The sequence below is a fragment of the Bipolaris zeicola genome (genome assembly GCF_000523435.1).
Source record: "Bipolaris zeicola 26-R-13 unplaced genomic scaffold scaffold_28, whole genome shotgun sequence".
NCBI lineage: Eukaryota > Fungi > Ascomycota > Dothideomycetes > Pleosporales > Pleosporaceae > Bipolaris > Bipolaris zeicola.
In genome coordinates this window covers 113,878-140,043 of record NW_006912077.1, presented here as the reverse complement: position 1 = coordinate 140,043, position 26,166 = coordinate 113,878, and the positions used below count along the sequence as shown (strand labels likewise).

Sequence of the window (26,166 nt, the reverse complement as noted above, 5' to 3'; positions counted from 1 at the left end):
GGGGGGGGGGCAGCAAGGGCATACACGTAGGTGATTGTGGTCCGGGAGCTGGAGTTATTTTGGTATCCGTGGGTGGGGTTTTGGCTTTGGTCTGGACTTTTGGGCTGCAGACAAGCGATGGGTATTGCCGTGTATGGGGCAATGGTCATTTTTCCCCTCTCTTTCTCTTTCTCTTGGAAAAGCGAAAAAAAAAGAGGTAAGCAACTGGAGAAGGTAATGAAAACTCGGTGCAATTTTAGAGCGAGAGTAGTACGGACGAAATGTAAAGGCAGGACAAGACTTCGAGGCAGAGAGAAGGGAGGGGAAAGTAAAAAAAAAGTTGGTAGGTTGTTGCTGCACGTGCGGGACAGGTACCCGAACCCGATTTTCTCGTATAGCCAGCCAGCCAGCCAGTTCACGTGTTGCGCCTCTTTCACCCCGTAGAGCTAAAAACACACATGTCTTGCACTCAACACCATCACCACCATCACCGCAAATAATTTTAGACATGCAGACCGCTTTCTCGAATCCCCCACTTGCTGCATCATCATCATCGTCATCATCATCAGACACACAAATAGCACACGCCAAATGTCCGATGCATCCCCAAAAAAAATGATCCTCTGGGGGCCAAAACAACCACAATTACCTTTTACAACATACGTCTCTACACGCATTAGCTCACCTCTCTTTTCGCTTCCTCTCGCTAAACATCATCCGCTGATGTATTAGCCCACCTGCCACACTTCCCGTCCCGCGTATACTTGCCACTGCACACAATTGAAGCCAGCACGTCTCCATCTGCATCGAACAAGTGCCATTGCGGCAACGAAACCAGTCAAATCGGCACAACTTCCCTTATCCAGTCTAGCTTCCCACCGCTGTTTCTTTTCCCGCTTTCCCCGTAGTAGTAGTCTCTCCAATCCAGCTATACTCGAGACCCAAGAAACCTTTTTTTTCAAAAAAAAAAAAAAAAAAGGATGATATGTAGGTAGGTAGTTAGTATATACTAAAATAAGGAACGTCACTGTCCGGGAAAATCCCGTACTACTAGTCCCCCTCTACTAGTCTCTTTTTTTCTTTTCTTTTCTTTTTCTTACCCCCCGCCACAATAGGTGGAGTTGTGGTATGATGGTGGCGTAGCGTAGTGGCGCAAGAATTGCTGGCGAAGAGAGGTACGATGGTACGCGTCACGTGAGGAGTGGCGATGGCGAAATATGGAAAAGTTTGGGACCAAAGGGGGGTGGTTTAGTCGCGGGACGGGAGGTGTACCGTGGTACACTATGGTATGGACCCTGCGGATGGGAGGGGGATGTTACATGGCTTTGTAACGGTTGCGGCTCTGTTTTTTCATGGTTGGGGGGTTTTTTTTGCGGGTTTGCGTTTCTGAAGTGGTCTGAGGAGGAAGGTTGAGTATACGGAGAGGAAGTCGTATGATGGTCGTACGTTTTTTTTTGTGATAGGGGATACGAGTTTGTTGAGGGTTTGAGATGTGGGAAGGTGTACGGGAATGATGTGGGATGGGGAATAGGAGTGTGCTGGAGATACGGAGTGGGCGAGGATTGAATCGGTTTGGTAACGCGAGTAGCGAGTTTAATTGAGATATGAAACGAGAAAAATAGTAGTAAAACGATATTGCTTTGTGATTGCAGATACGAGTGGTTGCAGGTTATGGTGTCATGGAATAGCAATGAGTGACCTGAGATCCGAAATTAGAAGGTAGTTTAGCGAAGGAAATGTTAGGGCGACGAGCCGGTTGCACATTCGCTTTCGCATTGGAAAATGAGGTTGAGGTTTTATTTTCCAAAGCATGTTCATATCTTGTATTTGTCCGATCTGTTGTTGTCGGAAAAAGGTAAACAGAAATGTAGGAATCGGTGAAACGTCATTGGCATATATTTTCTTTTTGTGGACTTATCTTTTCTTTTTTAGTTAACGATCCGAGATTTTGTAGTTGATCAATAAAGTATAGTTAAGTATACTAGGTATTTGCTGTTTGCAAATTGAGACACCGTTCAAAGGTTCCCCGCAAAAGTATGTCCGCAAGTGGCACTCATCGGTCTCGTAGTGTCCATTATGTCTGGCTTTTTTTGAATCAAGTTTTATTCTACAAGAACATCGCTTCTAAAAAAAAAAACACAGCAAGCGAAATTATTGCGAGTTCATCCAGTCCATACCTCCCAATGCCATCCTGGTGTGCTCAACCATATTCGTAAACCCATGTTACCCTCACAAAGCCGAAAAACGCCAGCCCATTCTCATGTCTCATAGCTCATAGCTCATCACCCACACACCAATTTCAACACTCCACCGTCGCGGCAAACGCCCCGGTCCCCTGCCCCTCGGGTGCCCCGACAAAATCTCCCTCACTCAACACGCGATCAAACATCAAACAAGCCGTAGCCAGATACCCGCCCTCGGTGCCATAATAACCCGGGGGCACGACCACATTCTCTGCCCAAAATGCCGTCCTGCACTCGATGTGGTCGCCGTAGCCGTAGCATTGTTGCAAGCACTGCTGTGCCATTTGGGTTTTGTTGGAGGAGAAGGAGGGGTAGTAGGCGCTGTAGAGGGAGGCGTCGGCGGTGGCCGGGGCAGGGAGGAAGGACTGATTGTTGTTGTTGTTGCTGGTAGTAGGCGGGGCGAGTGGTGTGATGGTGCAGGTGGAAGGGATGGGTACGATTGCAGGGCCGCCTGCTCGTGGGGTGAGGTTGGATGTTGGGAGGGCGGAAGCGAGGGAGCAGAATGCTGCTGTCGCTGCTGCTGTGAAGATGGTGCGCATGACGAGTGTTGTGATGACGAATTCGCGGAACGACGCGGCAGGGCTGTGACGATAGGAAAGCAACGTGACTTTTTTTTATCGATTTCCTGAGGTGGAGAGGGTTATAACTCGTACTCGACGCGGGTCTATATGCATATTTATTGACTGTGGCTGTGATGTCAATGTAGATCCGACCAAACCAGCCTCGCGCTTTCAGGGTTCAGCCGCAACGTCGTGTGCATGTGTGTGCATGCCAGCATTTAGCCTGGCAGAGATCGGTAATCGAAATCCTCGTATGATGTGACTGCGTCTTGCAACGGCTGTCAGCCGTGTTCGTACTTGTGCTCAAAGAGGGTGATGCAATCGTCTGCTTGATTTGATCGGCAGTGGTGGTCAAGTCCCAAATGATGTCAAGCGCGTTCGCGATGTTGCAGCATGCTTGCGCTTGTCTAGGGTATGCAATAATTCGCTTGGGTATCCTAGGCGGGGAGACACGTTTTATTCTATTTGGGGCGTATAATGTCTCATTTCGGACCATGTCCGCTGTATTGTTTTGAGCGGTAGTGTCGTGAGTGAGGGGTTGGAGTAATTGTTGAGGAATAACGTGGTATTACTAGAGCTGAGATGGAGAGTAGTTTTTGCAGTCATCAATCAGGGCATGGTATCCCATTCGATGGGAATGCGCTGCCTTGCTCTATCTTGACTTTGGCTATATTTTTTGAGTTTGTAAAAAATGATCTCATATGTCTTGAAAAATCGGGCTATGCCGAAAGGAAGAAGGTAGTCGAGTGGCGACAATGCATGTTGGAGGGGTTAAAATTTAATATGATCAGAGAAGATATGAAAGGGAGTAAGGATGATGACTACACAGAAAGAAGATATAAGAGTATGCGTGGTGAATGGTTCTAAGTATGAGTATATACATACATATCACATTGATAAAGCCGACAATTCTCTCGTATAGGCAAGAATATTAGATTAATATAACCAGAGATCATTGAATCACATTCTAATGGTATATATGCATTCACTGCCAGGTGCTTAAAGTCAATGTTGGGGATTGAAATCTTTTACTGTACTCATACCAGCTGGCTTATATAACGAATCCAAAATGATACCACAAAGTTACATGAGTATCTAGACAAATCAATAATTCGCTGAGTGATGAGACTTAATCCTGGTATTTCATCAGAAGGTATTAAATTTCCATTGTGCAAAGTAAATATGAGAGGGTTTTTTTAATGGAGTAGAGAAATCAATTATACGGATACAATTCAATATGATTTTGGACTGAATTGAACAAAAATATCCATGATAGCCATTTTGACATTTTTTACATTCCATTGAAGAGATAATTTACTTGCAAACATATTTTGTCAATCCAATTTTGGGGATCGCATATCACGTGACCGATTCTCAGCACGTCTATATGACTTCTACTATTGAGATAATCATCGTCTTTTCAACATATCGCACGAATGCTGAATCGTAATTTGGCAAGAGATATAACAGGGAGTACGATGGTCTCACAGATCATCTTTGAATGACCATGCCGAATATTCTCCCTTCTCAAATTTCAGATAGTGCCAAGCAAGACCACGCGTTCGAGAACAAAGGGACATTTTCCAGACTTCTTCCATGGACCAGGAGCACCACAATGTACTAATATTAGTGTACCAGGCATGAATTCGGTCGTTGGAATTGTTTCTGCAGCCTATATCGAGTACATGCTAAGCGTGTCACATTAGACAGGCTTCGGGATGAATTCGAGACTGGTGGTGTTTACGTTGAGGCAAGGGGATGGTCCACGTAATGGTACACAAGTAGACAGGTGCAGCAAAAGCAAGGGGATTTCCTGATGCGGAAGCGGGCAGACTGGCTTTGATAACATGTCATACGGTAGGGCTATTGCCGAGGGAGCCTGGCACGATTACCTTTGTTTTTCTCCCAGGGACGGGGAGAGTGAATAAGCTGTCGAAAGCTAATATGTGGGCGAGGCAGTGTCGGCAGTAAGCGCATCGCTGGCAGGCTGAAACTCGTGTTGCGGGATGCTGGACAAGGCCGAGAAGATGACGAGGTGTGGTTGAGAAGTAAATGAACAGGTTGATTGGGCCGAACGCCGCACCGTAAACGGCCGTACGATATACGAGGCTGACATTGAGGGCTTTGGGAGGGGGAAGGTTGGGACAATGGAGAGAAGGCGGTATTCAGACGTTATAGTCTTGTATTCATGCGGGCGACTGCGCCACAGGAATGGTGGTGACGGCGACACGGGACGCGTTTCGAAGGGCCCGGTCAATGGACAAACAATGACAGGCAGCGAAGGGGCTCAGTCGGGAGGTGGGTCTGACAGGAAACAAAGTATGAGGCGCATTGGACTAGACGAGATAAGTATGGACGAGTATTGTCAATAGTATGTGCATGTGGAAAAAAGGGCCGGGGCTAATGTGGAGTAAAAGGAGATGACGAATGGAAGAGCATAAAGATGCATGACTATTATGGGTGATGAAGAAGGAGCAGCAGCAGCATAGTGAGTGTGTGACCATGAGTAGGGAAGCGAGGTGGGTGTGGCAGGACTGAATCGAAACATTTATGCGGATATGGATAGCGGAGTCATGTCGATGTGATTGTCGGAGTAAGTATATGGTTCAATAGTTTGGATAGCGTTGGAGGGCGTAGTTGTGGTTCACGACGCTATCAAAGGAGAAGATTGTGCAGTGGGAAGCGAGAGCAACAGGCAGGTGACTGGATTGGGAAGTGCCATGAGGACAAATTAGGCTGAGTGAGAAGATCGACAGGCGCGGTGTGTTTGTGCGGTACGATGGTACGGTGGTGACGGTGGTTCCTGCCTTTTGTATCCTGGGGGGAAGGATTGAGTCTGAGCCGGATTAGTGGCATGCGTACTTATGTACACGGTGTGTATGTAGTCTCGAGCACGGCAGTTGTGGCGGATGCGGGGAGTGATCAGTATGTGGTGCAGCAGCGGCGGCGGCGGCGACGTTGGGATTGACAACGGCATGCAAGAGGTTGCTTTTTGTCGCCGATGACGGCAAACGGCTGTGTCTGCAAAGTGCGCAACAGCAGCAGCATCAGCATCACAACAGTAGCATCAGCCGGCGTTGGCAGCCGACGCGGGTTGATAGCCATGGCCTGGGGGGGCACAGACAGGGGCTGATCCATGTCCCGCACGACACAAGCAGGCCACGCACAAGCGGGCAAGGCACCAAGCTGGGAGCGGCGAGCAGAAGCCAAAACCGCCCACCTGCCTAGGGCGAACCTTGGGCCTTGTCAGTGGTAGGAATAGTCGACTTGAAAAAACCATGTGCTCCAGTTACCAGAGACTGCTAATGCAGGCGTGGGCACCATTTGGCTGCACAGGCGGGGGAAAGATTGAGATGATACGAAGGAAGGGCAGCGGGAGAGGGCGTGATTCAAGGGGCTGCGTGGCACCCCGATGGCCCTGCATCTAATTCCATGTAGGTAAGTACTTAGGTTGGAGCAATGTCGGTGCAAACCGTTGGGAAGGAAGTGAGTGAGTGAGTGAGTGAGTGCTATTCTATTTACACAGTAGATACTAAGCAAGTACTTAGACCAGCATCCATGTATACATGGCTAGCAGAGTCGAACAAGCCATGTCAGCAGCGGGCGGAAGGTTGGGCGTAGCAAGTAATTATGGCCCATGTCAAGCCAACCGTCATGGCCAGGAAAAGCTGCCATCTGGACGACGGGGCGCCGGGGGAGAAACATGCGAGTGGAGGGACAGAGGGCAGAGATCAGCGTCATTCGCCCCCAGCAGCGGGTCCCGTGTTTTGCCGAAATGAAGGGCTCAGCGATACTCGTTTGTCATTGGTCAGTTTACCGAGTGTTTCCTGACCCCTGACCCCTGACCCCTGCCCTGGACCTGGCGAGGCTGCCCTCCATGACAGAGACGGGAGAGAGAAGAAACGATCAGCGAGCGTGTCTAGACTGCAGCCTCTGTGTCGCATCATCGCCATGGCCTCTGCACCCGCCAGCACCAACGCCCTCGCCCTCGCCCTCGCCGCCGCTTCTGTCCATCTTGGCCAGCTTGGGAGGGAACCGAACTGGGGTTGCCCGTCCCCCCAATCCCCCTCCCGTCCCCTTCCCTTGCCTAGTGCTGTTTGACCACACAACCGACAACCGACAACCGTCTGCACGACCAGGGCTCTGCCGGCCAGGTGCAAATTAATCCGCATCCACAAGCACAACAGTCGCCGCCGTCTGCAATTTGCACCACGCATGCTATAGGTGGGCGCCATGTGTGCGTCTGTGGCCACAGCCGCTGCGCCTGGCTTGCCCTCTCCTTCCCTCTCCCTCGCCCGTAAACTCTGCACCTACTGCCCTCAGCATTTTGCGTCTGTCAAGCCTTCACCACCGTTCGACGAGTGCAACCGACGACGCGACTACACCCTGTCGAGCGAAGCGGCGTTATATTTGGCCACTATCGAATATCGAATGCACACACCCGCCGCGCCAAACCCTGCCTTTTCCCGTCCTGGAAGCTCCCAAGCCACCGCTAGTCACGAGCTGCTGGAGCCCTTGGTTCTCCTGCAGGGTGCACACGTTAGCCACGCTTGTCCCTGCCAGCCGTCGTTTTGGCCTCGACACCGGAGCGACATCTGCTGCTGACGCCGGCATTGCCCTTCCTTCTCCCTCTTCACCGTCCCGTCGCCCGCGCTGCCTTCCCAAGCCGACTCTTCCTCACCCTCAGCCGACAATCCTCACCGGGCCCTCTCCTCCACCGACACTGCGCGCACCACCAAGCCGCCCGTTGCTTCACCCTCCCTCCCGTGGCGCCCCTTCGACAAGCCCGCAGCCTTACGCTCTCTCTGCCCTTCTCTCCCTCTGCCTCACCACCCACCCCGATTCTCCGAATCACAAACGCTCCTTTGAATCCCACCTCTTGCTCCCGCAATCGCACCTCCGCCGTAATCAGCCCCTTGCTTCTTGCCAACCGTCGCTCTCGTTCCTTTTTGCCAGCACAAGCTCCAGACTTCAACGCGCGCTTCAGCCCCGCTGGACCCATTCAAGACGCGCAAGCCTCCCCGTTAGCCAGGAACAAAGCAACTCCACCCTGTCGCAACTTCATCGCTACTCTGCCCACTCTGTGCCCATCGTCATTGTTCTCCAACGCACCCTGGATCCCGTGCCCTGATCGACGACTGCGACGCTTTGCTCTACACTCGGTTGCCGGTTGACATCCACCTGTCTACCAAAGTCTTGTTTGACGCTGGTCCGTACCGTGCATCCGACCCTGCGTGACGACTGCCTTCTGGAACCTGTCACTGTCAAACATGACGGCATAGATTTCACGACAACCTCCAGATTCATTGCGACGACGCCAACACTACACTTGCTAGTGCTTTTGCGTTAATTCTAGCTGCACTGACAGTCTAGTGAGTGATGCTGCCCTTGTCGCGCCCCCCTAAGGCACCATGCTGACGGACAACAGGTCCATTCTTTACCCACATTGACAATCGTCAAGTCCACTCGTTTTACCATAACCCTGACAGTCTGTTCTCCCAACCACACCAATTGCACGTGTCGTGACCTGACAACCCTTAGGCTCCAAAGGCTTTCGCCTTTGACCATCCGCTAGACACCTAATCATCCGTAGCACGGGGACATAATCGTAAATATGCCACGATCTTCAACCATCTGGGCGGCCGCCCTCTTCATGGCCAGCATGTCTGGCTCCGGCCCACTGCTCACCACTGCCGAGGCCATGCCTGCACCAGGACCTGGACAAGCACAGGATCGCCCTCGATACTACTTTCCACGCCACGTGAAGCGAGACGACATCAACGCGATCGTATCAGCACCGTCGTCATCTTCTTCCTCGGAACAAAGCACCTCTGACCGGCTCTCGTCGCGTCAGATTGATTTCCCCTCTTTTATTGAGACTCTATTCCGTGGCTCATCTGACAAGGCGGCGCTTTCAACTTCGTCGGATCCGGTCGTTAACACAAACGATGTTGATATTACTCCCAACGCCCCGTTGGAGGTTCTTTCAACGCTGCCCCCAGTCAACTCTACTGCACCTTTGTCTCCATCTGGTGTCCCTCAGTCTACGACCGACAGCCCGGCTCCCTCGGTGCAGGTGCCCACCTCGACACCCAATCCTTCTCCATCGCCGTCACCTGAGCCGCAGCCCAGTCCGTCACCGTCACCGGAGCCAAAGCCGGAGCCTCAACCCACACCTGAGCCCCAGCCTACTCCATCGCCGTCCCCGTCCCCATCGCCTGCGCCTGAGCCTTCTCCATCCCCCGTGCCTGAGCCTGAACCCACTCCAGAGCCAAAGCCAGAGCCTAGCCCGTCTCCGGAGCCTGAACCCCAGCCTGCTCCATCGCCGTCGCCGTCGCCTGAGCCTACTCCGTCGCCNTCCCCGTCCCCATCGCCTGCGCCTGAGCCTTCTCCATCCCCCGTGCCTGAGCCTGAACCCACTCCAGAGCCAAAGCCAGAGCCTAGCCCGTCTCCGGAGCCTGAACCCCAGCCTGCTCCATCGCCGTCGCCGTCGCCTGAGCCTACTCCGTCGCCNTCCCCGTCCCCATCGCCTGCGCCTGAGCCTTCTCCATCCCCCGTGCCTGAGCCTGAACCCACTCCAGAGCCAAAGCCAGAGCCTAGCCCGTCTCCGGAGCCTGAACCCCAGCCTGCTCCATCGCCATCGCCGTCGCCCAAGCCGGAGCCTCAGCCGGAGCCTCAACCTACTCCTTCGCCATCGCCATCCCCGGAGCGTCAGCCTGCTTCATCGCCATCGCCATCGCCTGAGCCAGAACCTCAATCCACTCCTTCGCCTGAGCCAAAGCCTGAACCCCAGCCAACTCCTTCGCCTGAGCTTAAGCCGGAGCCAAAGCCCACTCCTTCGCCGGAGCCGGAGCCTGAGCCTCAGCCGACTCCATCGCAGCCATCCCCAGCTGGATCGACAGGCGGTTTTCCCTCGGTGATTGTTCAGCCTACTTCGTCTCCTGAGCCTCAGCCCAGCCCATCACCAGAGCCTGAACTCCAGCCAACTCCTTCGCCATCACCGGAGCCATCACCCATTCTTCCAATCCTTGGCTCTACCGGTCTGCTTCCCGACATCATTGTGCTGCCTACGCCTTCCAGCCCTAGCCCATCATCTACTCCGGATGAACAGCCGTCAGATGTTGTGAAGTCAACTTCCGATGCGCCCGTCTCAAGTCCTACTGCTACGACTGGGGGACTGCCCGATGTCATTGTGTCACCTACTCCAAACACTCCATCGGATGCTTCTCCATCAACTGGACAGCGCATCGGTTCCACTGGAGGCATCCCCGAGACAGTAGTGACTCCTACTGCATCTCCTGCCCCTTCTGCGCAGCCGTCTTCGGTTCAGTCGTCAAGCTTCCTTGGACCTTTCATTGTTCCAGGATCGACTCAATCCGCTTCCGAGAATGTTCCTGAGGCTTCACCTTCACCCAGCTCCAACATTGGTTCTACTGGCGGGCTTCCCGACATCATTGTGCTTCCTACCAGCACACCACTGATTGTCCTTCCTTCGCCTAGCTCTGGTGCTGGCTCTACTGGCGGGCTTCCTGACATTATTGTGCTTCCTACGAGCAGCCCTGCAAGCGCTCTTCCCACTCCTAGCCCAGAAGTTGGCTCCACTGGAGGAATCCCCGACATCATTGTTCTGCCTACTAGCAGCCCCTTGATTGTCCTTCCCACCTCCAGCTCCAATGTTGGCTCCACTGGTGGGCTTCCGGACACTATTGTCCTTCCTACAAGCAGCCCTGCCAGTGTTCTTCCCACTCCTAGCCCTGAGACCGGCTCCACTGGAGGAATTCCCGACATCATCGTGCTTCCTACAAGCAGCCCCGCCAGCGCTCTTCCCACACCTAGCCCAGAAGTTGGCTCCACTGGAGGAATCCCCGACATCATTGTCCTCCCTACGAGCACTCCCTTGATCGTTCTGCCCACACCCAGCCCAGACACTGGCTCAACTGGAGGAATTCCTGAGAGTATTGTTCAGCCCACTAGCACTCCATTGGCTGCCCTTTCTACGCCCACCCCAGACACTGGCTCAACTGGCGGAATCCCTGACATTATCGTTCTTCCCACCAGCGCTTCTAGCGTGGAGTCACCTCTGCCATCTTCGGGCATCTTCATCGGAATCACTACTGCTCTCGGCACTCAAGGGTCTGCTTCCCCAACCCCATCTGAGCCCCTGGGCTCGGGACCCATTCCCACCTCAGAGGCTGCCGCCACTAGCTCTGTGCAACCAGAGCAGTTTGTAAGCTCGTCCATTCTACCTGATGTGTCAGGCATCCTGCCTTCTGGTACAGGTCTTGCTTCCACTGCCCCGACTCCGGTGCCTACTTCCGGCGAGGCCAGCCTACGCCCGACAATCATTTCTTCGCTGGCTTCGTCTGTTGGTACTGGTATTCCCACTAGTGAGCCTATTGTCGTTCCTACTGTCTCGGCTTCGAGCTTCGCGTCGGAGATCCTGTCATCTTCTGGAGTGTTTCCCTCCTCAGGTACTGTGCCAACTGGATCTGTGCCAGTCCCAGTTTCCACACCTGTCTCGTCTGGTGTACCCACTTCCGAGGTCCTCTCTTCAACTGTCCCTACGCCCACTGCCTCTGCTCCAGTTAGCGCCACACCTCCGGCCTCGGGTATCACTCCATCCGGTACAGGTGCTGTTGGTACATCTGCTTCCCCCACTGTCACACCTCCTGTGAGCAGCCAATCTTTGAGTGTGCCAGCATCGGAAGAGGTGTCATCAGGACTACCGACAGGCTCAGCAAGCAGTGCTGTACCCACACTGATTCCGCAAACATCTACCAACGCCACCGAGAGTGAGCTACCTACGCCAACTGCTGGCACAGGCTCCGTATCCTCAGCGCCAGTCATCTCGACACCAGTGGTCTCGACACCAGTACCCGCGTCGGAGACTCCTCTGCCAACTCCTTCGCCTACCCGCACTGAATCCGCCTCGCTCATCATTCCCGTCAGGCCATCTTCCATCAGCAGCGTGGCGCCAATTGTGTCCCTTACAGCGACTGCAACTGATAGCGCGACTACCTTGGTTGTAGGTACTAGCATCATTGTTGAGGCCTCTTCCATGCCCACTCCATCTGCTAGCCCTACTGCCAGCACCATCCCGTCAAGCTTGCCAAGGATGATTGCGCCTCCCGGAGGTGTCCCACCAGCCATTCAACAAAACACCTTCATGGGCCAAGTGTGCTTCAAGTGGCCGCTCAACTATCCATTTGTTTCTGCCAATGATGGTGGTCAGCAAATCTTCCACTACCTCCCCATTGCCATTGCCAACGCTTTGAACATCTCTGTTTCTGATGTCAAGAACTACGGTTTGAAGCCCCTCAACACAATGGAGTACTCTGGATTCATCACCACCGTGGCTATGTTCACCATTCCCGAGGATCTCCAGACTAAGCTGGCACTTCAACTTCGCAACCCTGCTTCTGCTTTGTGGAACAATGAGGACTCTACTGTCAACGATTTGACCAACTTGATCAACACCGCATGCCCACTTGCCGCTGGTAACCTCCCCGCCGATGGTCCCGCCGGTGGTTCTTCTGGCGAAGGCGATGCTTCATCTCCTAATGGCGGATCTAATGGTGGCGGCGCAATGGGAGGAGACATTGGTGCCAGCCGCAAGGTCAACTCAACCAGTGCCATTGTCGCTAGCAGCGCCATTGTCGGAGCCATTGCCTACGGTGCGGCCATGTTCTTCGTTGCCCGCCGATACAGGAACAAGCGCATGGCCCACCAGCGGTCCAGCTCTGTGCCTAGCACCGGCCGCAACACCTTTGGCTCCATCCCTGGCGGTGCGGCTGCTTGGATGCACGGTGCACGCAACGGTCGTATGACACCTGGCAGCCGAGGCAGCAGCGCCAGTCAAGGACGCAGCATCAGGACACAGCAAATCTCAGCGCCCGTCATGGCTGAAAACTCTCTCGGCTGGAACTAAGGCGTTTTCGCCGCTCTTCTTACGTCACGCCTTAGCGGAGTGATTGTACCATATACCGGACGTTTGTCACTTTGCAAGCCACAGCCAACGTCTGACGCCCTTTGATGTATTTACATTACGGCTGTCTACTTTATCAAGATGTCCACATTCATCTGTCGCACCGACCTCATTCAGGCCAGCATTTGCATCGCATCTAGCTGCTCGAATTTCCTCTTATCTTGTCGTCACTACCGTTCGGACACTCTCGTTAACACTGTCATAAAGCTAAAGATTATACTCCAACATAGTTTTCTATTCTTTTTTTCCCTTTCGTTGTATTTCTCTTCTAAGATACCAGTCTTTGCTTTCGGAAAAGCTAGACCGTTTTTTTCCTCTGTTCGATTTGTGGATGGGTGCGGTGGCAACTGTATGCCAGTGTCAAGACTTGGTGTAGAGTCCACTGGATCTATCATGCATCGCGCATGTATGGATAATGAGGGGCACTTGTGGGGAGGTTACAGTTCCAAGTAAATAGTCTTTGGTGAGAATCGAGAAAAGTCTACAAACTGCAGAGGCGTACCAGATGGTGATGAACAAGCGCATGAGCCAGCGGGGTAATAAGATGGTGTACGATTAGTTGATATAATACCAAAGTCTGTAATTCACTTTAGCCGGCTATGCCTTGCTTCGCCTGGATATCGAGACGACCTTAATCATGCTGTGTAACGTGCAAAGGCAGTCGTGTCGCGCATTTCGTCTGCTTTCTATGGCCTGCAGAAACTGCCACGTTGGGAAATAGTGACCTAAACCCTGTCGCGGTCTTGGCGCAGCTCCGCCGACATCGAACACATTGCGGACTTGCAGTAAGTTACGACGCAACCCGCTGACGCCCATTCCTCACTCTTTTACCCGTCTCCACACCGAACAACCTCCAGCACTAGCGCCTCGAGCTCCCTCTGCCCTCGACCTGCGCTTGTACGGACTGGCTACAAAAGCCACGTTCCCATAACCCACCCCTCCACCCCGAGCATAACTGAGCTACAACGATGCGATTAGACGTAAAGGTACGTCGCATAATGCAATTGGAATAATTTCATAGTGGAATACCATTGTTGACTTGGATATTGCTATAGAGGCAGCTTTTTGCGCGCTCAGAGCGTGTCAAGGGTAAGCGGACTTGAAATGCGCATGAGCTCTTGTGGATTGAACTGACACGCTACAGGCATCGGTAGGAATTGCACTCTCTTAACAAACGACCTTTACTAAATACCGCCAAAGACTTCCACCCAACGGAGCCATGGATCCTCACCACCTTGTACAGCGGTACGCATAACCTCAGGTCTATGATCATGGATCAGCGCTGACGGTAACAGGGCATGTTCACATCTGGTCGTACATCACGCAGTCTATTGTTAAGACGTTCGAGCTCACCGACGTGCCCGTCCGCGCCGGTCGCTTCATCGCTAGAAAGAACTGGATAGTGGCAGGTAGGACACGATCCTCCCATGGATACAAGAAGAGGAATTGACAAACACCAATTCAGGTTCTGATGACTTTCAATTGCGCGTGTACAATTACAACACCTCAGAAAAGGTTACATCTTTCGAGGCCCACCCCGACTACATTCGCGCCATCGCCGTTCATCCAACACAACCTTTCGTCCTGACCGCCAGTGTGGGTAATACCCTACGGAAACACATAGAGGAGGCTAATGTGGGCATAGGATGATATGACAATAAAGCTCTGGGATTGGGACAAGTCATGGAAGTGTATGTACAAAACTCGTCTATGAGTGAGAAGAGAGCAGATGCTGACACGTACTAGGCGTCCAAGAGTTTGCTGGTCACCAGCACTACGTTATGGGCATTGCCATTAACCCCAAGGACCCCAACACATTCGCTTCTGCCTGTCTCGATAGGACAGTCAAGATATGGTCCCTTGGCAGCTCAACACCCAATTTCACACTTGAGGCGCACGAGACTAAGGGTGTCAACTTCATCGATTACTACCCTCAATCGGACAAGCCATATCTACTCACTACCTCGGACGATCGAACGGTCAAGGTCTGGGATTACACCACAAAGGCACTCATTGCAACGCTCGAGGGCCACACTTCCAACGTTAGTTTCGCGGTCTACCACCCGGAGCTCCCCGTTATTGTTTCGGGATCAGAAGACGGCACGATCAAGATCTGGCATTCTTCAACCTACCGGTTAGAACAATCATTGAACTACGGTCTTGAGCGCGCGTGGTGTGTGTCATACCAAAAGGGCAAGAACGGCATTGCGCTTGGTTTCGACGATGGCGCCGTCGTCATTACCATGGGTCGTGAGGAGCCGGCAGTCAGTATGGACGGTAGCGGAAAGCTGCTTTGGGCCAAGAATAATGATATTCTCACATCCGTCATCAAGGGCAGTGATCAGCTCAAGGACGGTGAACGGCTCACGCTTCCTAGCAAGGATCTCGGCTCGACCGAGCTTTATCCACAGGCTCTGCTCCATTCGCCAAACGGCCGTTTTGTGGCCGTCTGCGGCGATGGCGAGTATATTATCTACACTGCACTCGCTCTTCGTAACCAGGCGTTTGGTTCTGCCATGGACTTTTGCTGGGCGTCGAAAGAGCACGACAAAGACTATGCCATCCGAGAATCGTCCACCAGCGTCAAGATCTTCCGTAACTTCAAGGAGCGAAGTGTTCTCAACGTTGGTTTCTCTGCCGATGGTCTAAGTGGCGGTGTTCTCCTTGGTGTAAAGGGACAGGGCGGTATCGGTCTGTTTGACTGGGATTCTGGAGCTCTGGTCCGAAGGATCGAAGTTGAGCCAAATAATGTTTTCTGGTCTGAGAGTGGTGAACTCGTTACCTTGGCTACGGAGGACACTTTCTACGTATTGCGCTACTCAAGAGAGAACTATCTCGAGGCAGTACAGAATGGCGAAGTGGACGAGGACGGTGCCGAGTCTGCTTTCGAGGTTGTATGCGACATCAACGAGAGGTAAGTCGACTGTCACACCACGCTAGATGATTGCAAGAACTAACAGAATCAAAGCGTTCGCACTGGTACATGGGTAGGAGACTGCTTCATCTACACAAACAGCACAAACCGCCTTAACTACCTTGTGGGCGACCAAACATACACCATCTCGCACTTTGATTCACCACACTATGTCCTTGGATACCTGCCTCGTGACTCGAGGATCTACGTTGCGGACAAAGATGTCAATGTCGTCTCTTTTGCCCTATCTCTGGCAGTCGTTGAGTACCAGACGCTCATTCTCCGTGGTGATCTCGAGGCTGCCGAGGAGACGCTGCCCTCGGTGCCGAAGGACCAGAACAACAAGATTGCGCGTTTCTTGGAAGGTCAGGGATACAAGGAAATGGCACTCAAGGTTGCCACTGACCCTGAACACCGCTTTGACCTCGCCTTGTCTCTGGGTGATCTTCAGCAAGCCGTTTCGATTGCTCGGGAACAAGACACGGAGCACAAGTGGAAGACGGTTGGCGACGCTGCACTCAGCAACTGGGATGTACAGCTGGCGCAAGAATGCTTTGTTAAGGCTAAAGATCTCGGTTCGCTCCTACTTCTGTATAGCGCCACCAGCGACACAACTGGCCTAAGAGAGCTGGCTGCTCTTGCGGAGACTGCGACAGCCAACAATGTCGCATTCTCTGCGCTGTGGCAGATTGGTGACGTGCAGGCCTGCATTGATCTTCTTGTCAAGACGGGCCGCTTTGCTGAGGCTGTGCTCTTTTCACAAACGTACAAGCCCAGCGCGACTGCCGAGCTGGTGAAGCAGTGGAAGGCATCATTGGAAAAGGAGCAAAAGACCAAGGTGGCCAGGCTTCTTGGTACGCCGCCTCATGGTGATGGCGAGGGTGATGCTGAGATGTTCCCTGAATGGGATGAGTATCTGAGGCTAGAGAAGGAGGGAGGTACTGTTGAGGACCTGCTTGTGCAAGAAGAGGAAGGAGAGGCTGAGGATGCGGACGAGGAGATTGCAGCTGGTGCAGAAGAGGACGAAGAGGAGGAGGATGAGGATGAGGATGATGAAGAGGAAGAGGAGGAGAAGTAGAGTCATGGTTTATGATGAATGATGTCGTCTGCCTGTTTGGCGCGGTTGCTACTTGAGAATATAATCTAAGAGTAGTCTTGTGGGAAGGAGAGAGAATGTGTGTACGTCGTACTCTCAAGCCCTCAACAAAATGGACATGAAAGTTTTTCAGTTTTTTTTCTTATTATTCAATATCAAAAAGGGTCGAAACAAAAAACGCCATTCCATTCTATTTCTAATGATACATGTTTCCCATTGACATAGATATATATATATATATAACGTACGTATGCGTATGCGTACGTGTGAGTATGTTTGATATTTATGCATATGCATCATGGGTACATAAAACCCAACCCAACGCAACCATCATCTTTGTTTCATGACCATGATTTGAGTGGTAGTAGTAATTCGGTTGAAAAGATTCCACAGGGGTTAAGCTCATTGCATAACAGTTTAAAAAAAAACGTCGAGAGAGAGGGAAAAAAGAAGAGAGAAAGAGAGAGAGAGAGAAATGTACAGTTTAATGCTAATGATGCAAAATATCTCAGGGTTCTCTTTACCTCGAAACTACGGGGTCTCTTTCATGCCTGTTTTCCGCGGCGGGCGGTGTAGGCCTGGGTCGATACTTGTCATCGCGGAAGACGGCCTCGCTACCGCGCTCGCTTGCTTCTTCGGTGGTGGTAGTGACTTCAGTTGTAGCATCGTCCTCGTCGTCTTCCTCCTCTGATTCCTCCTCGGTGGTATGGACTCTACTCCTCACGTTGGCATTCATTTCTTCGCGGGTCTGATCGAGCGTGTCCAGGTCACGGAGGCCCTTTCCGCGACCGAAGAAGTCTTCAGTGCGGAGACCGCGGACGTCTGCGGCTTTGACAGCCTTGCTGCTGCGCAGGGTGCCGTCAGCCTTCTTGCGGCGGATGTACTCGCGGACGGGGCCCATGGCGGCGTCGCGGCAGGCTTCTTTGATGTCGGAGCCGGACATGCCGGCGGAGACGCGGACGAGGTAGTCGAGGTCGAAGTTTGCGGTGTCGATTTTTGTGCCGCGCAGGATAAGGGAGAAGATGTTGTGGCGTTGCGCGGCGGAGGGGAGGGCTACGGGAAACTTCTTGGGCATACGGCGGAGAATGGCTTCATCAATGTCTTGGATGCGGTTTGTGGCGCCGAGGATGCAGATGCGCTGGGGGTCCGAGGTGCCTGAGGAGGTGGACGAGGCGAGACCGTCCCAGTGGGTCATGAATCTGATATTGTGAGTTTAATCCACTTTTTTTTCTGACTGAGAGAAACGTACTCTGCTTTAACCATGCCGCTTGCTTCGTGTTCGCCGCTTCTTCGCTGTCCAAGCACCGCGTCAATCTCATCGATGAACACAATACTGGGCTGGAGCTTTCGCGCAAGACTAAAGACAGCATTCACAAGCTTGTTGCTGTCGCCATACCACTTCTCAGTCAGAGTCGAAATGTGCAGGTTAATGAAGCAAGCGCCGGATTCGTGTGCGAGGGCTTTGGCCAGCATCGTCTTTCCGCAGCCGGGAGGACCGTAGAGCAAGACACCTGAAGGTGCACTGAGGAGCGAGGAACTGTGGGCGTATAGGTGGGGCATGGTGAGGGGGTAGATGACGGATTCCTTGAGTTCTTCAATGATGGAGTCGAGACCTCCGATGTCTGTCTATTGTCAGTCCTGTTGCCGTTTTCCAAACACTGCTGTTGACAGCATGCACGTGTGTGCGCCAGTCGGCTCCGAGCTGTAACCCAGAGCTGAGCACCCTTCTTGTGGACTTGTTACGACTTACCCTCAAAGCTGACAGGAATCTCCTCGGGCGCAACGACTTCCATAGCGATTGTTTGTTCGTACGTGTTGAGATTGAGGTCTTGTATCCGTGGCCGTCGATGCCGCGAGTCCGTCTCGTCGTCATCTTCGCTATCATACTCGCTATAGCTTTTCCGCCGTTTACTTGTGAGAATAGCATCAAGTTTGCGAGTTGCGGCCGTGGCCTTTGCGCGGGCTTCTTCTTTTTGTTGGGCTTCGGGATCGAGGCGCGTGAGCAGGTTGCGGATGACAAAGTATGCTATTAATGGCTGTCCTGGACATCAGCTCAATTCTCAACATCGAAAAAAGGGCGAGTAAGCAAACGGGGGTAGACACGTACTGCAGCAGCTGCCATGAGGATATCCGGGAGATAGCCCGTGAGGCTACTCTTCTTGTTGGAACTCATCCTGTCTGGCGCTCAATGTCGCCCGATGCAACCCAAGCAGTATAATTCGCGCAGAATGAGACTAGGGAAAAGAGTGAATAGCGAGTGTGAATAGGGTATATTGGTGGTTTAGATAGCCCAAAAGTTAGTTGGTATCCAGGGACCGACTTACGGGCCGCCACCAAGCTGCAGCCTCGGCCTTGGCTGCATTCCCACCTCCGCCGTCACACGAGCCTCCGACTCCGCATTGCTGAGCGATCGCATTGACCCCTCACCACCACACACATACACACACACACACAATGGCTGCGGTATACAGACCAGCCGAAGCAATTGCTCTACTGCGACCTACTTTCCTCCTCCCACGCATCCAGCCCGCATCAAGTCGCCAGGCGCAACTCAGGCGCAAAGCCTTCTTCTCCACTACACCAAATGCACAAGCAACACACACATCGACAAGCAATCCGTCGCCGCAGCCCCAAAGAAAATCCATCTCGCTGACCGGCGACACGGGCCAAGTGCGCTGGTCCGACCTCTCGCCAGGCGAAAAAATAGTCCGCACAACCCAGCAAAGCGTCAACCTGGTCGTCGTTCTCGTCGGCATCTTAGCAACAGTACGACTTTCGCCCTTCGCACCCCTCTTCCCTAGACACACATGACTAACGCGCAATTGTAGGGCGGCGTAGGCTACTTCCTCTTCTCCGACGTCTTCAGCCCCACCTCCAAAACCGCCTATTTCAACCGCGCAACAGACCTCATCCGCGCCGACGCCCGCTGCCAGAAACTGCTAGGTCCAGGCGCGGAAATCGCGGCGTTCGGCGAACCGTCGTGGTCGCGGTGGGCGCGCAATCGCCAGATCAGTAGTACACAGGAGACGGACAAGTGGGGCACGGAGCACTTGCGGTTCAAGTTTTATGTGGAGGGGCCGAGGGGGCAGGGTGTGGTGCATGTGCATTTGATCAAGAGGCCGAGTCAGGATGAGTTTGAGTATGAGACGTTGGCGGTGGATGTCAAGGGGCATCAGAGGATTGATTTGATGGCGGATAAGAAGAGGGATAGGGTTGCGCCTAAGATATTTGGGGCGAGGTGGTGGTGAAAATGGTGTGTCGGTCAGACGAGCGAGGGTTTCTTGCACTGCAAGTCATGCTGTTTTAGCAGGAGAAAGATTGATTACGATTGGATTTGCTGAATGTCTAGGTAACAACGCTTTTCTGGCCTACATCTCTCTCTCTCTATTACGGATTACTGAGCCTTTGGTATATCAGCTCTTTCGACTATTGACCACTCTGTGCCTGTTTCAGGGCCAGAATTCATACCCCCATGAACATACACATCTCTAGTTCATGTGAGCCTTTAAACAGCCCTCATATAGTGTATGAAATGAGACTAGGGGCATGTAGGGGTGCTGCAGATCTTGCGCACATTCTGAGGCGCAATGGTCAGAGGACCGCCAATGCAGGTGCGCTCGTCACCTTCGGTATGGCAGGTGAGCGGATCGACCCTGACGGGGGTACCAGAGAGCCAGGTGCTTCTGTCATATCCGTTAGCTGAGTTCAGATAAGAGATGACGTAATGATCATGTCCAACACAACGCAAGTACTAAACCTACCCGTTGCAAGACCAAGTGTGCGTAATCTGGTAGTAGGCCTGCTCCTGGGGTCCACGGAGATCAAAGAGCAGACGACGGCTGGGCACCTGGCACTCGTTGCTATTGGGGACAGAGGAATCAGAAGCGCTGCATAGGGGGCCATTCTGGACCGAGTCGACAATGGTGGCACCAGAGGCAAAGGCCGACTGGAAGGTGAAGTGGACGCTGCCCGAGGTGGGTGAGGTTACGAGTGAGTATTCGGAAATGGTGTAAGATGTGGGCGTACAAGCCTCGTCAGCCCGCATGTTGAGGGCGGCAGGCGAAGCCACGGCGACAGAAGCAAAGAAGGCAAGGAGCATGTTGCTGGACTTCATCGTGTCTTGTCTTCGGGAAGGTGGTTTGAATGAGCTTTGGTGTAGTGGGGAGTATACTGTTAGGATTGCGAGTGGATGGAGTGAGTTGAGTGAAGAAAAGTTAGAGCGTGCGAGGGCAGCAGTGTACAAATAGTTAGGAGCGAGCTGTATGTGACATTCTTTTGTGGCTATCACCCTGGTGTCCAGAGTAACGTCAACAGACAATTCTGATTACGCCAACGGCGTGCCCAGCCTTGGGGCAATAGGGAATACGATCTTGCATACGAGCATCCATTGGGCAGCCTAATAATAAGCTGATATGTTGGCGGTGGTTGGTACAACGCTCAGGTTTCACCTGGCGAGTGATCTATTGTCAAAGGCCAGAGGTCACTGTGAGATGACATGTCAGCTGTCCCTATAGAAGGACGAGGAGCTTTACAACTCGCGTTGGAATCACGAAACCCGTGTCATCAAAGACAAAAATGTATACTGTGACCGTGTCTGGAACTAGGGCGTCCAGTCCTTCTGACAGGTTATTCGCGAGACGATCGCAGTTAGTCGTGAGACGATGGCTGTCGAGGTCCAATCGGAAGACTAGGCGTGTTATTTGGGGGCGATCCAAGGCTCAGCCTTCTAGTACATCTTCTGATGCAAGCCACGCTGGGTAGTATTTTTGGTACAAGACTCGGGACTAGTGGTGCCTCTAGGAATGCGGGAATGCGGGGATACGCAAGAGGAAAGACACAAGGGGCTAGGGGCGAGGAGTATTGTTGGGAGCTGGTGTATGTGACGTTACATATATTGTACATGGCCTCGAGGATAGGGCAAGGCGGGTTGAATCTAGTCTGAAGATGGGCTGAGAAGGGAAGAAGGCAGGCTGCAGTCTGGCCATGTTGTCGGTGCTAAGGGGTTGTGCGTCATTGGCCGAGAAGCGAAAGACCAGCATGACATTCCCGCGGGGAGCATCGTCATCTCATACGAGCAAGTTGCTTGCACCTCGACACAATGGACATCACGCCCACCTTCAACCAGGTGCTTGCAAAGCACAATGCGCCGCCAATCAAGCCCTACGAGTTTCGAGTTGAAGCACTCGACGACTTTGTCAAAGAGGCATACCGCATTGTAGGCCACGTTGCGCGTCGCAGCAAGATGGGTCATGGTAGCTAACTGCAACAGCGAACTCACATAACCAAGCTGCACACCGACCTGAAATCGATACGGCAGAGCTATCTATCTACTGCGAATCCACCCCGCCGAAAACAGCTGGCACGAAGCAGTACTTGGTCGACCGCCGACAAGGACTCAAAGTACCTGAGCGATGCGCAGCGCAATGAGATTGACATGCAAGCGAAGCAGTCCATACGCCAACTCAACGATGCGATCAAGACACTGGGGGTTGCAGAGCAGGCACGACAGGCAGCTCAAAGCCAAGTCGCGCTGAGGAAGCGGGCGAAACAGGGCCTGGGTGCGCTGGGACGATGGGCAGCAGGCGGGGCAATCACAGCAAAGAGCCCAGAGGAGGAGATTGAAGAGGCCAAGGCAAACACGATCAAGGCGCATAGAGAGAGCATCATATGGTCGCTGCAGAAGCAGCTCGAGGAGTGTGGGCAGTTCCAGAGCAACATGATGGAGATTCGGCTCACGCGAGAGGTGGAGAAAAGCAAGAGCGTATTACACAAGACAAGGATGACAGCTCCGGTTATGGCCGACTACAGCGAGGCCAAAGGTGGGCAAGGTGCTGAGGCAGACTACCGAGGGACGGCATCGTACAACCCGGACGAAAAGAGCACGGTGATTGAGAATCAGCTGGATCCTGAGCAGCTTCAGCTGTTTGCGCAAGAGAACCAGGACATGCTTAAGCAGTACGAGGACCAGCTTGACAAGATCCGGTATGTGGCGGTGGTGTATGCGCGTGACTATGCATCTGCTAACGCCCACGCAGCGCAACGGAAAAATCACTCACCGAGATCTCTGAGCTACAGTCGACGCTGGCCAGCAATCTCAGCATACAAGCAGCGCACATTGACCAGCTGGTCGAGGACTCGCTCAACACACAGGAAAACGTGGGGAGCGGCAACAAGGAGCTAAAGCGGGCGACGGAGCGGGGCAGCACGGCGCAAAAAGTGTTTTGGGCGACGAGTGTCTTTTGCGCGACGCTGGTGCTGTGGGACTTGTTTGTGTAAGAGGATAATAGGAGCAGTATGAGGTAGTAGTTGTATGAAGTAGTAGATACCCAAGATGGCGAAGATAATGCCAGGCTCGGCGCATTAGAATCGGGCGCATGCTGAGTGGACCAGATTGCTACAAGAAGCAAGCAATGCCAGCCCTGTGGGGTCCCCCCCTCCCCCACAGCGGTTCATTCCTAGACTGCCCGCAAACCTGGACGGGAGCTTGTCACGACGTAATCCAGGAGCAGAGGCAGCGCATGTGCATGTGAGAAGGAAGGCCTGGGCGGGTACTCGGCTGCCATGGTGCTCGACATGTGCCTCGGCTTGCTCACACGACCCTGCATCAGATGAACCGAGCAAGAAACACAGCTGTGTCGTGGTACATATATAGCGGCCTGCTGGGTGCAGTCAGGCCCTGCATTGCCTGGCGTTCTTCGTTCACGCTTCTGCATCTGCATCTGCATCTGCATCTCGTCGCGCCGGCACCCCCGTGCTCCACTCTCCGCCCTCCGCATCTCCTCACCGGCCGGTCACTCCCCTCCCCCCAAATAGAATCCGCGGGGGCTAGCGTGGGTAGACGCGGCGTCCAGTTTCCCTTTACTCGGGCGGTGAAACGTAACCGGTGCGAGACGTGGTGCTCTTGGTTGGCACTCAGACGTCACAGCCATGCCAGCCTCATCTACTTCATCCCCAGCTCCCTCCTCAACCTCTCCCTCCAACACCATCACCACCCCTCAAACCCGCCTCTCCCAAATCTCCTCGCACATTGACCCCATGGCTGCCACCGCTTTCGACGCCAATGTCGTCCCCCAGGCGCCTGAAGATCCCTTGTTTGGTCTGATGGCCGCCTTCCGTCGTGACGAGCACCCCAACAAGGTTGACCTGGGCATTGGCGCCTACAGAGATGACAATGCAAAGCCTTGGATCCTGCCCGTCGTCAAGATGGTGAGTCCACGTCGAGTGCGAGGTCGTTCACACCCCCCACATGCTACTATTAACTTTCTTTTTTACTATTACTCACACCATCCTACCAGGCCGAAGAGCGCCTCCGTACCGACCCCAACCTTAACCACGAATACCTGCCCATTGCCGGCTTACCCGAGTTCACAACAGCATCACAGAAGCTGGTTCTCGGTGGTGACAACCCCGCCATCAAGGACAAGCGGGTAAGCTTCTCACGCCACTTTTCCATGGCCTGAGCTCACTCCACACAGGTCACCAGCCTCCAGACAATTTCCGGTACCGGAGCCGTCCACTTGGGTGCCCTCTTCCTCGCAAAATTCTACAAGCCCCAGACAGAGCGCACAGTCTACTTCTCCGACCCCACATGGGCCAACCACTTCCAAATCTTCTCCAATGTCGGCATCCAATACAAGACATACCCCTACTTCTCAAAGGATACAAAGGGCCTCGACTTTGATGGCATGATTTCTGCCATCCAGGACGCGCCCGAGGGTAGCATCATCGTGCTACACGCATGTGCCCACAACCCTACGGGCGTTGACCCTACCCAAGATCAGTGGAAGAAGATTGCCGACGTCATCAGGTCCAAGAAGCACTTTCCCTTCTTTGACACTGCCTACCAGGGCTTCGCATCTGGCGACCTTGCTACCGATGGCTGGGCCATCCGCTACTTTGTCGAGCAGGGCTTTGAGATGTGCGTTGCTCAGTCGTACGCAAAGAACTTTGGTCTGTACGGCGAGCGTGCTGGCTGCTTCCACTTCATCACCTCGCCTTCGTCCGACGCCCAGTCCACCATCACCCGCATTGCCTCGCAGCTTGCCATCCTCCAGCGCTCCGAGATTTCAAATCCTCCTGCATATGGCGCCCGCATCGCCTCGACGGTCCTCAACGACCCCACCCTCTTTGCCGAGTGGGAAGAGAACCTCCGCACAATGTCTGGCCGCATAAAGGAGATGCGCAAGGAGCTCCGCAGCAAGCTCGAGCAAATGGCCACACCCGGCACCTGGAACCACATTACCGACCAGATTGGCATGTTCAGCTTTACCGGTTTGACCGAGAAGCAAGTGCTCAAGATCCGAGAGGACTCGCACGTCTACATGACCAAGAACGGCCGTATCTCCATGGCTGGTCTCAACTCGCACAACATTGACTACTTTGCAAAGGCTGTAGACAAGGTCGTGCGTGAGACGCAGTAGATGTAGAGGGCTTGTACAACATTACCTGGTAGACAAGTCGTCATTGCAATACATGCATGACATGACTAATGACACTTGATGTGGGGACCTAAGACGCCTGCATCATTCCGATAGCATAAGATGGCGAATATAGACCAATTGTCATTTTAGCAAAAGTTTTGATCTTCTTCCATAACTGAACGAGATAAGAGCCCATTTTCACTTTGCGATGTGTGATTTTCGAGTAGTTATATAAATTGTGTCTGGTGAGAAGTTGGAGAAGGAGAAACTTGAGACTAGAATTACTCAATTTGTTTCAATTCATAAGGAAACATGCTAAGAAAAGACAGGAATGGAAATCCATCCTAACCAATCTAGGTAGACTACCGAAATTCCAAAAACAAAAAGGGTATATAAGAAAAAGTCAAGCGAGTGACTCCCCCACCAACAACAACAAACAGATACGCTCCAAAACAGTAACTAACCCGAATATCGAAAAAAAAGAGGGGGGAAACATCCAAACTACATATCCCCATCTTCCTCTCCCTTTCCTCCTCCTCCTCCCCCCAACTTACCCATCCTACCAACCCCCAAACTCCAACTCTTTTCCCTCTTCTTCTCCTTTTCCTTCTTCTTCTCATCTCTCGCCTCTCTCGCGCTCCTACACCCCGCCCTAGCCTTAGCCTTGTTATCGCAATCCCCCGTACTTCTAAACCGCCTATGGCCACTCGCATGTTTGTTATCTTTGTGCACGGCATCCTGTGTAGCTGAGAGCGAGAATTTAGAGACGGGGGGTTGGATGGGGCGGTGGGTTGGGAGGGGGGGTGCGGAGGGGGAGCGGGTGTGGGTGTGGATGAAGGGGAGGGGGAAGAAGGGGAGGGGTTTTTGGGATGATGGAGATGGGGAGGGGGGAGGTAAGGGTGGAGTGGGGTTGTAAGGGGGTAAGGGAGTAGTGGTGGTGTCTGGGATGGAAAGAAGGGTGGAGCCTTG

General features: G+C 53.1%; 10 protein-coding genes across 10 annotated transcripts; 7 read left to right on the top strand and 3 right to left on the bottom strand.

The window, feature by feature from the left end:
- Nucleotides 1-2,278: 2,278 nt before the first annotated feature.
- Nucleotides 2,279-2,761, bottom strand: COCCADRAFT_24034 (uncharacterized protein; the record flags this gene model as incomplete). Its single annotated transcript, XM_007711338.1, has 1 exon — nt 2,279-2,761. One exon carries the CDS (start codon nt 2,759-2,761, stop codon nt 2,279-2,281), a length of 483 nt encoding a protein of 160 aa, XP_007709528.1.
- Nucleotides 2,762-6,412: 3,651 nt separating this feature from the next.
- On the top strand, nt 6,413-6,883 carry COCCADRAFT_24033 (uncharacterized protein; the record flags this gene model as incomplete). The annotated part of the gene is made up of 2 exons (XM_007711337.1): nt 6,413-6,589; nt 6,713-6,883. 2 exons carry the CDS (start codon nt 6,413-6,415, stop codon nt 6,881-6,883), a joined length of 348 nt encoding a protein of 115 aa, XP_007709527.1.
- A 1,513-nt stretch (nt 6,884-8,396) lies between these two features.
- COCCADRAFT_63751 (uncharacterized protein) lies at nt 8,397-8,651 on the top strand (the record flags this gene model as incomplete). The annotated part of the gene is made up of 1 exon (XM_007711386.1): nt 8,397-8,651. A coding segment is annotated over one exon (255 nt), but the record flags the coding sequence as incomplete, so codon positions are not given.
- Nucleotides 8,652-11,897: 3,246 nt separating this feature from the next.
- Nucleotides 11,898-12,710, top strand: COCCADRAFT_89017 (uncharacterized protein; the record flags this gene model as incomplete). Its single annotated transcript, XM_007711385.1, has 1 exon — nt 11,898-12,710. The coding sequence occupies one exon, from the start codon at nt 11,898-11,900 to the stop codon at nt 12,708-12,710; it is 813 nt and encodes a 270-aa protein (XP_007709575.1).
- A 1,025-nt stretch (nt 12,711-13,735) lies between these two features.
- COCCADRAFT_2751 (uncharacterized protein) lies at nt 13,736-16,759 on the top strand (the record flags this gene model as incomplete). Its single annotated transcript, XM_007711329.1, has 9 exons — nt 13,736-13,753; nt 13,823-13,856; nt 13,912-13,917; nt 13,968-14,012; nt 14,063-14,176; nt 14,233-14,363; nt 14,413-14,458; nt 14,514-15,681; nt 15,736-16,759. The coding sequence occupies 9 exons, from the start codon at nt 13,736-13,738 to the stop codon at nt 16,757-16,759; spliced, it is 2,586 nt and encodes an 861-aa protein (XP_007709519.1).
- Nucleotides 16,760-17,297: 538 nt separating this feature from the next.
- Nucleotides 17,298-18,950, bottom strand: COCCADRAFT_88933 (uncharacterized protein; the record flags this gene model as incomplete). Its single annotated transcript, XM_007711384.1, has 4 exons — nt 17,298-17,976; nt 18,027-18,399; nt 18,528-18,813; nt 18,885-18,950. The coding sequence occupies 4 exons, from the start codon at nt 18,948-18,950 to the stop codon at nt 17,298-17,300; spliced, it is 1,404 nt and encodes a 467-aa protein (XP_007709574.1).
- Nucleotides 18,951-19,231: 281 nt separating this feature from the next.
- COCCADRAFT_88868 (uncharacterized protein) lies at nt 19,232-20,025 on the top strand (the record flags this gene model as incomplete). Its single annotated transcript, XM_007711383.1, has 2 exons — nt 19,232-19,543; nt 19,606-20,025. 2 exons carry the CDS (start codon nt 19,232-19,234, stop codon nt 20,023-20,025), a joined length of 732 nt encoding a protein of 243 aa, XP_007709573.1.
- Nucleotides 20,026-20,315: 290 nt separating this feature from the next.
- Nucleotides 20,316-20,891, bottom strand: COCCADRAFT_2748 (uncharacterized protein; the record flags this gene model as incomplete). Its single annotated transcript, XM_007711328.1, has 2 exons — nt 20,316-20,460; nt 20,539-20,891. The coding sequence occupies 2 exons, from the start codon at nt 20,889-20,891 to the stop codon at nt 20,316-20,318; spliced, it is 498 nt and encodes a 165-aa protein (XP_007709518.1).
- Nucleotides 20,892-21,875: 984 nt separating this feature from the next.
- COCCADRAFT_2747 (uncharacterized protein) lies at nt 21,876-23,053 on the top strand (the record flags this gene model as incomplete). The annotated part of the gene is made up of 3 exons (XM_007711327.1): nt 21,876-21,992; nt 22,047-22,759; nt 22,813-23,053. 3 exons carry the CDS (start codon nt 21,876-21,878, stop codon nt 23,051-23,053), a joined length of 1,071 nt encoding a protein of 356 aa, XP_007709517.1.
- A 651-nt stretch (nt 23,054-23,704) lies between these two features.
- On the top strand, nt 23,705-25,197 carry COCCADRAFT_34438 (uncharacterized protein; the record flags this gene model as incomplete). Its single annotated transcript, XM_007711350.1, has 3 exons — nt 23,705-23,983; nt 24,073-24,204; nt 24,253-25,197. 3 exons carry the CDS (start codon nt 23,705-23,707, stop codon nt 25,195-25,197), a joined length of 1,356 nt encoding a protein of 451 aa, XP_007709540.1.
- Between the last annotated feature and the right edge of the window lie 969 nt (nt 25,198-26,166).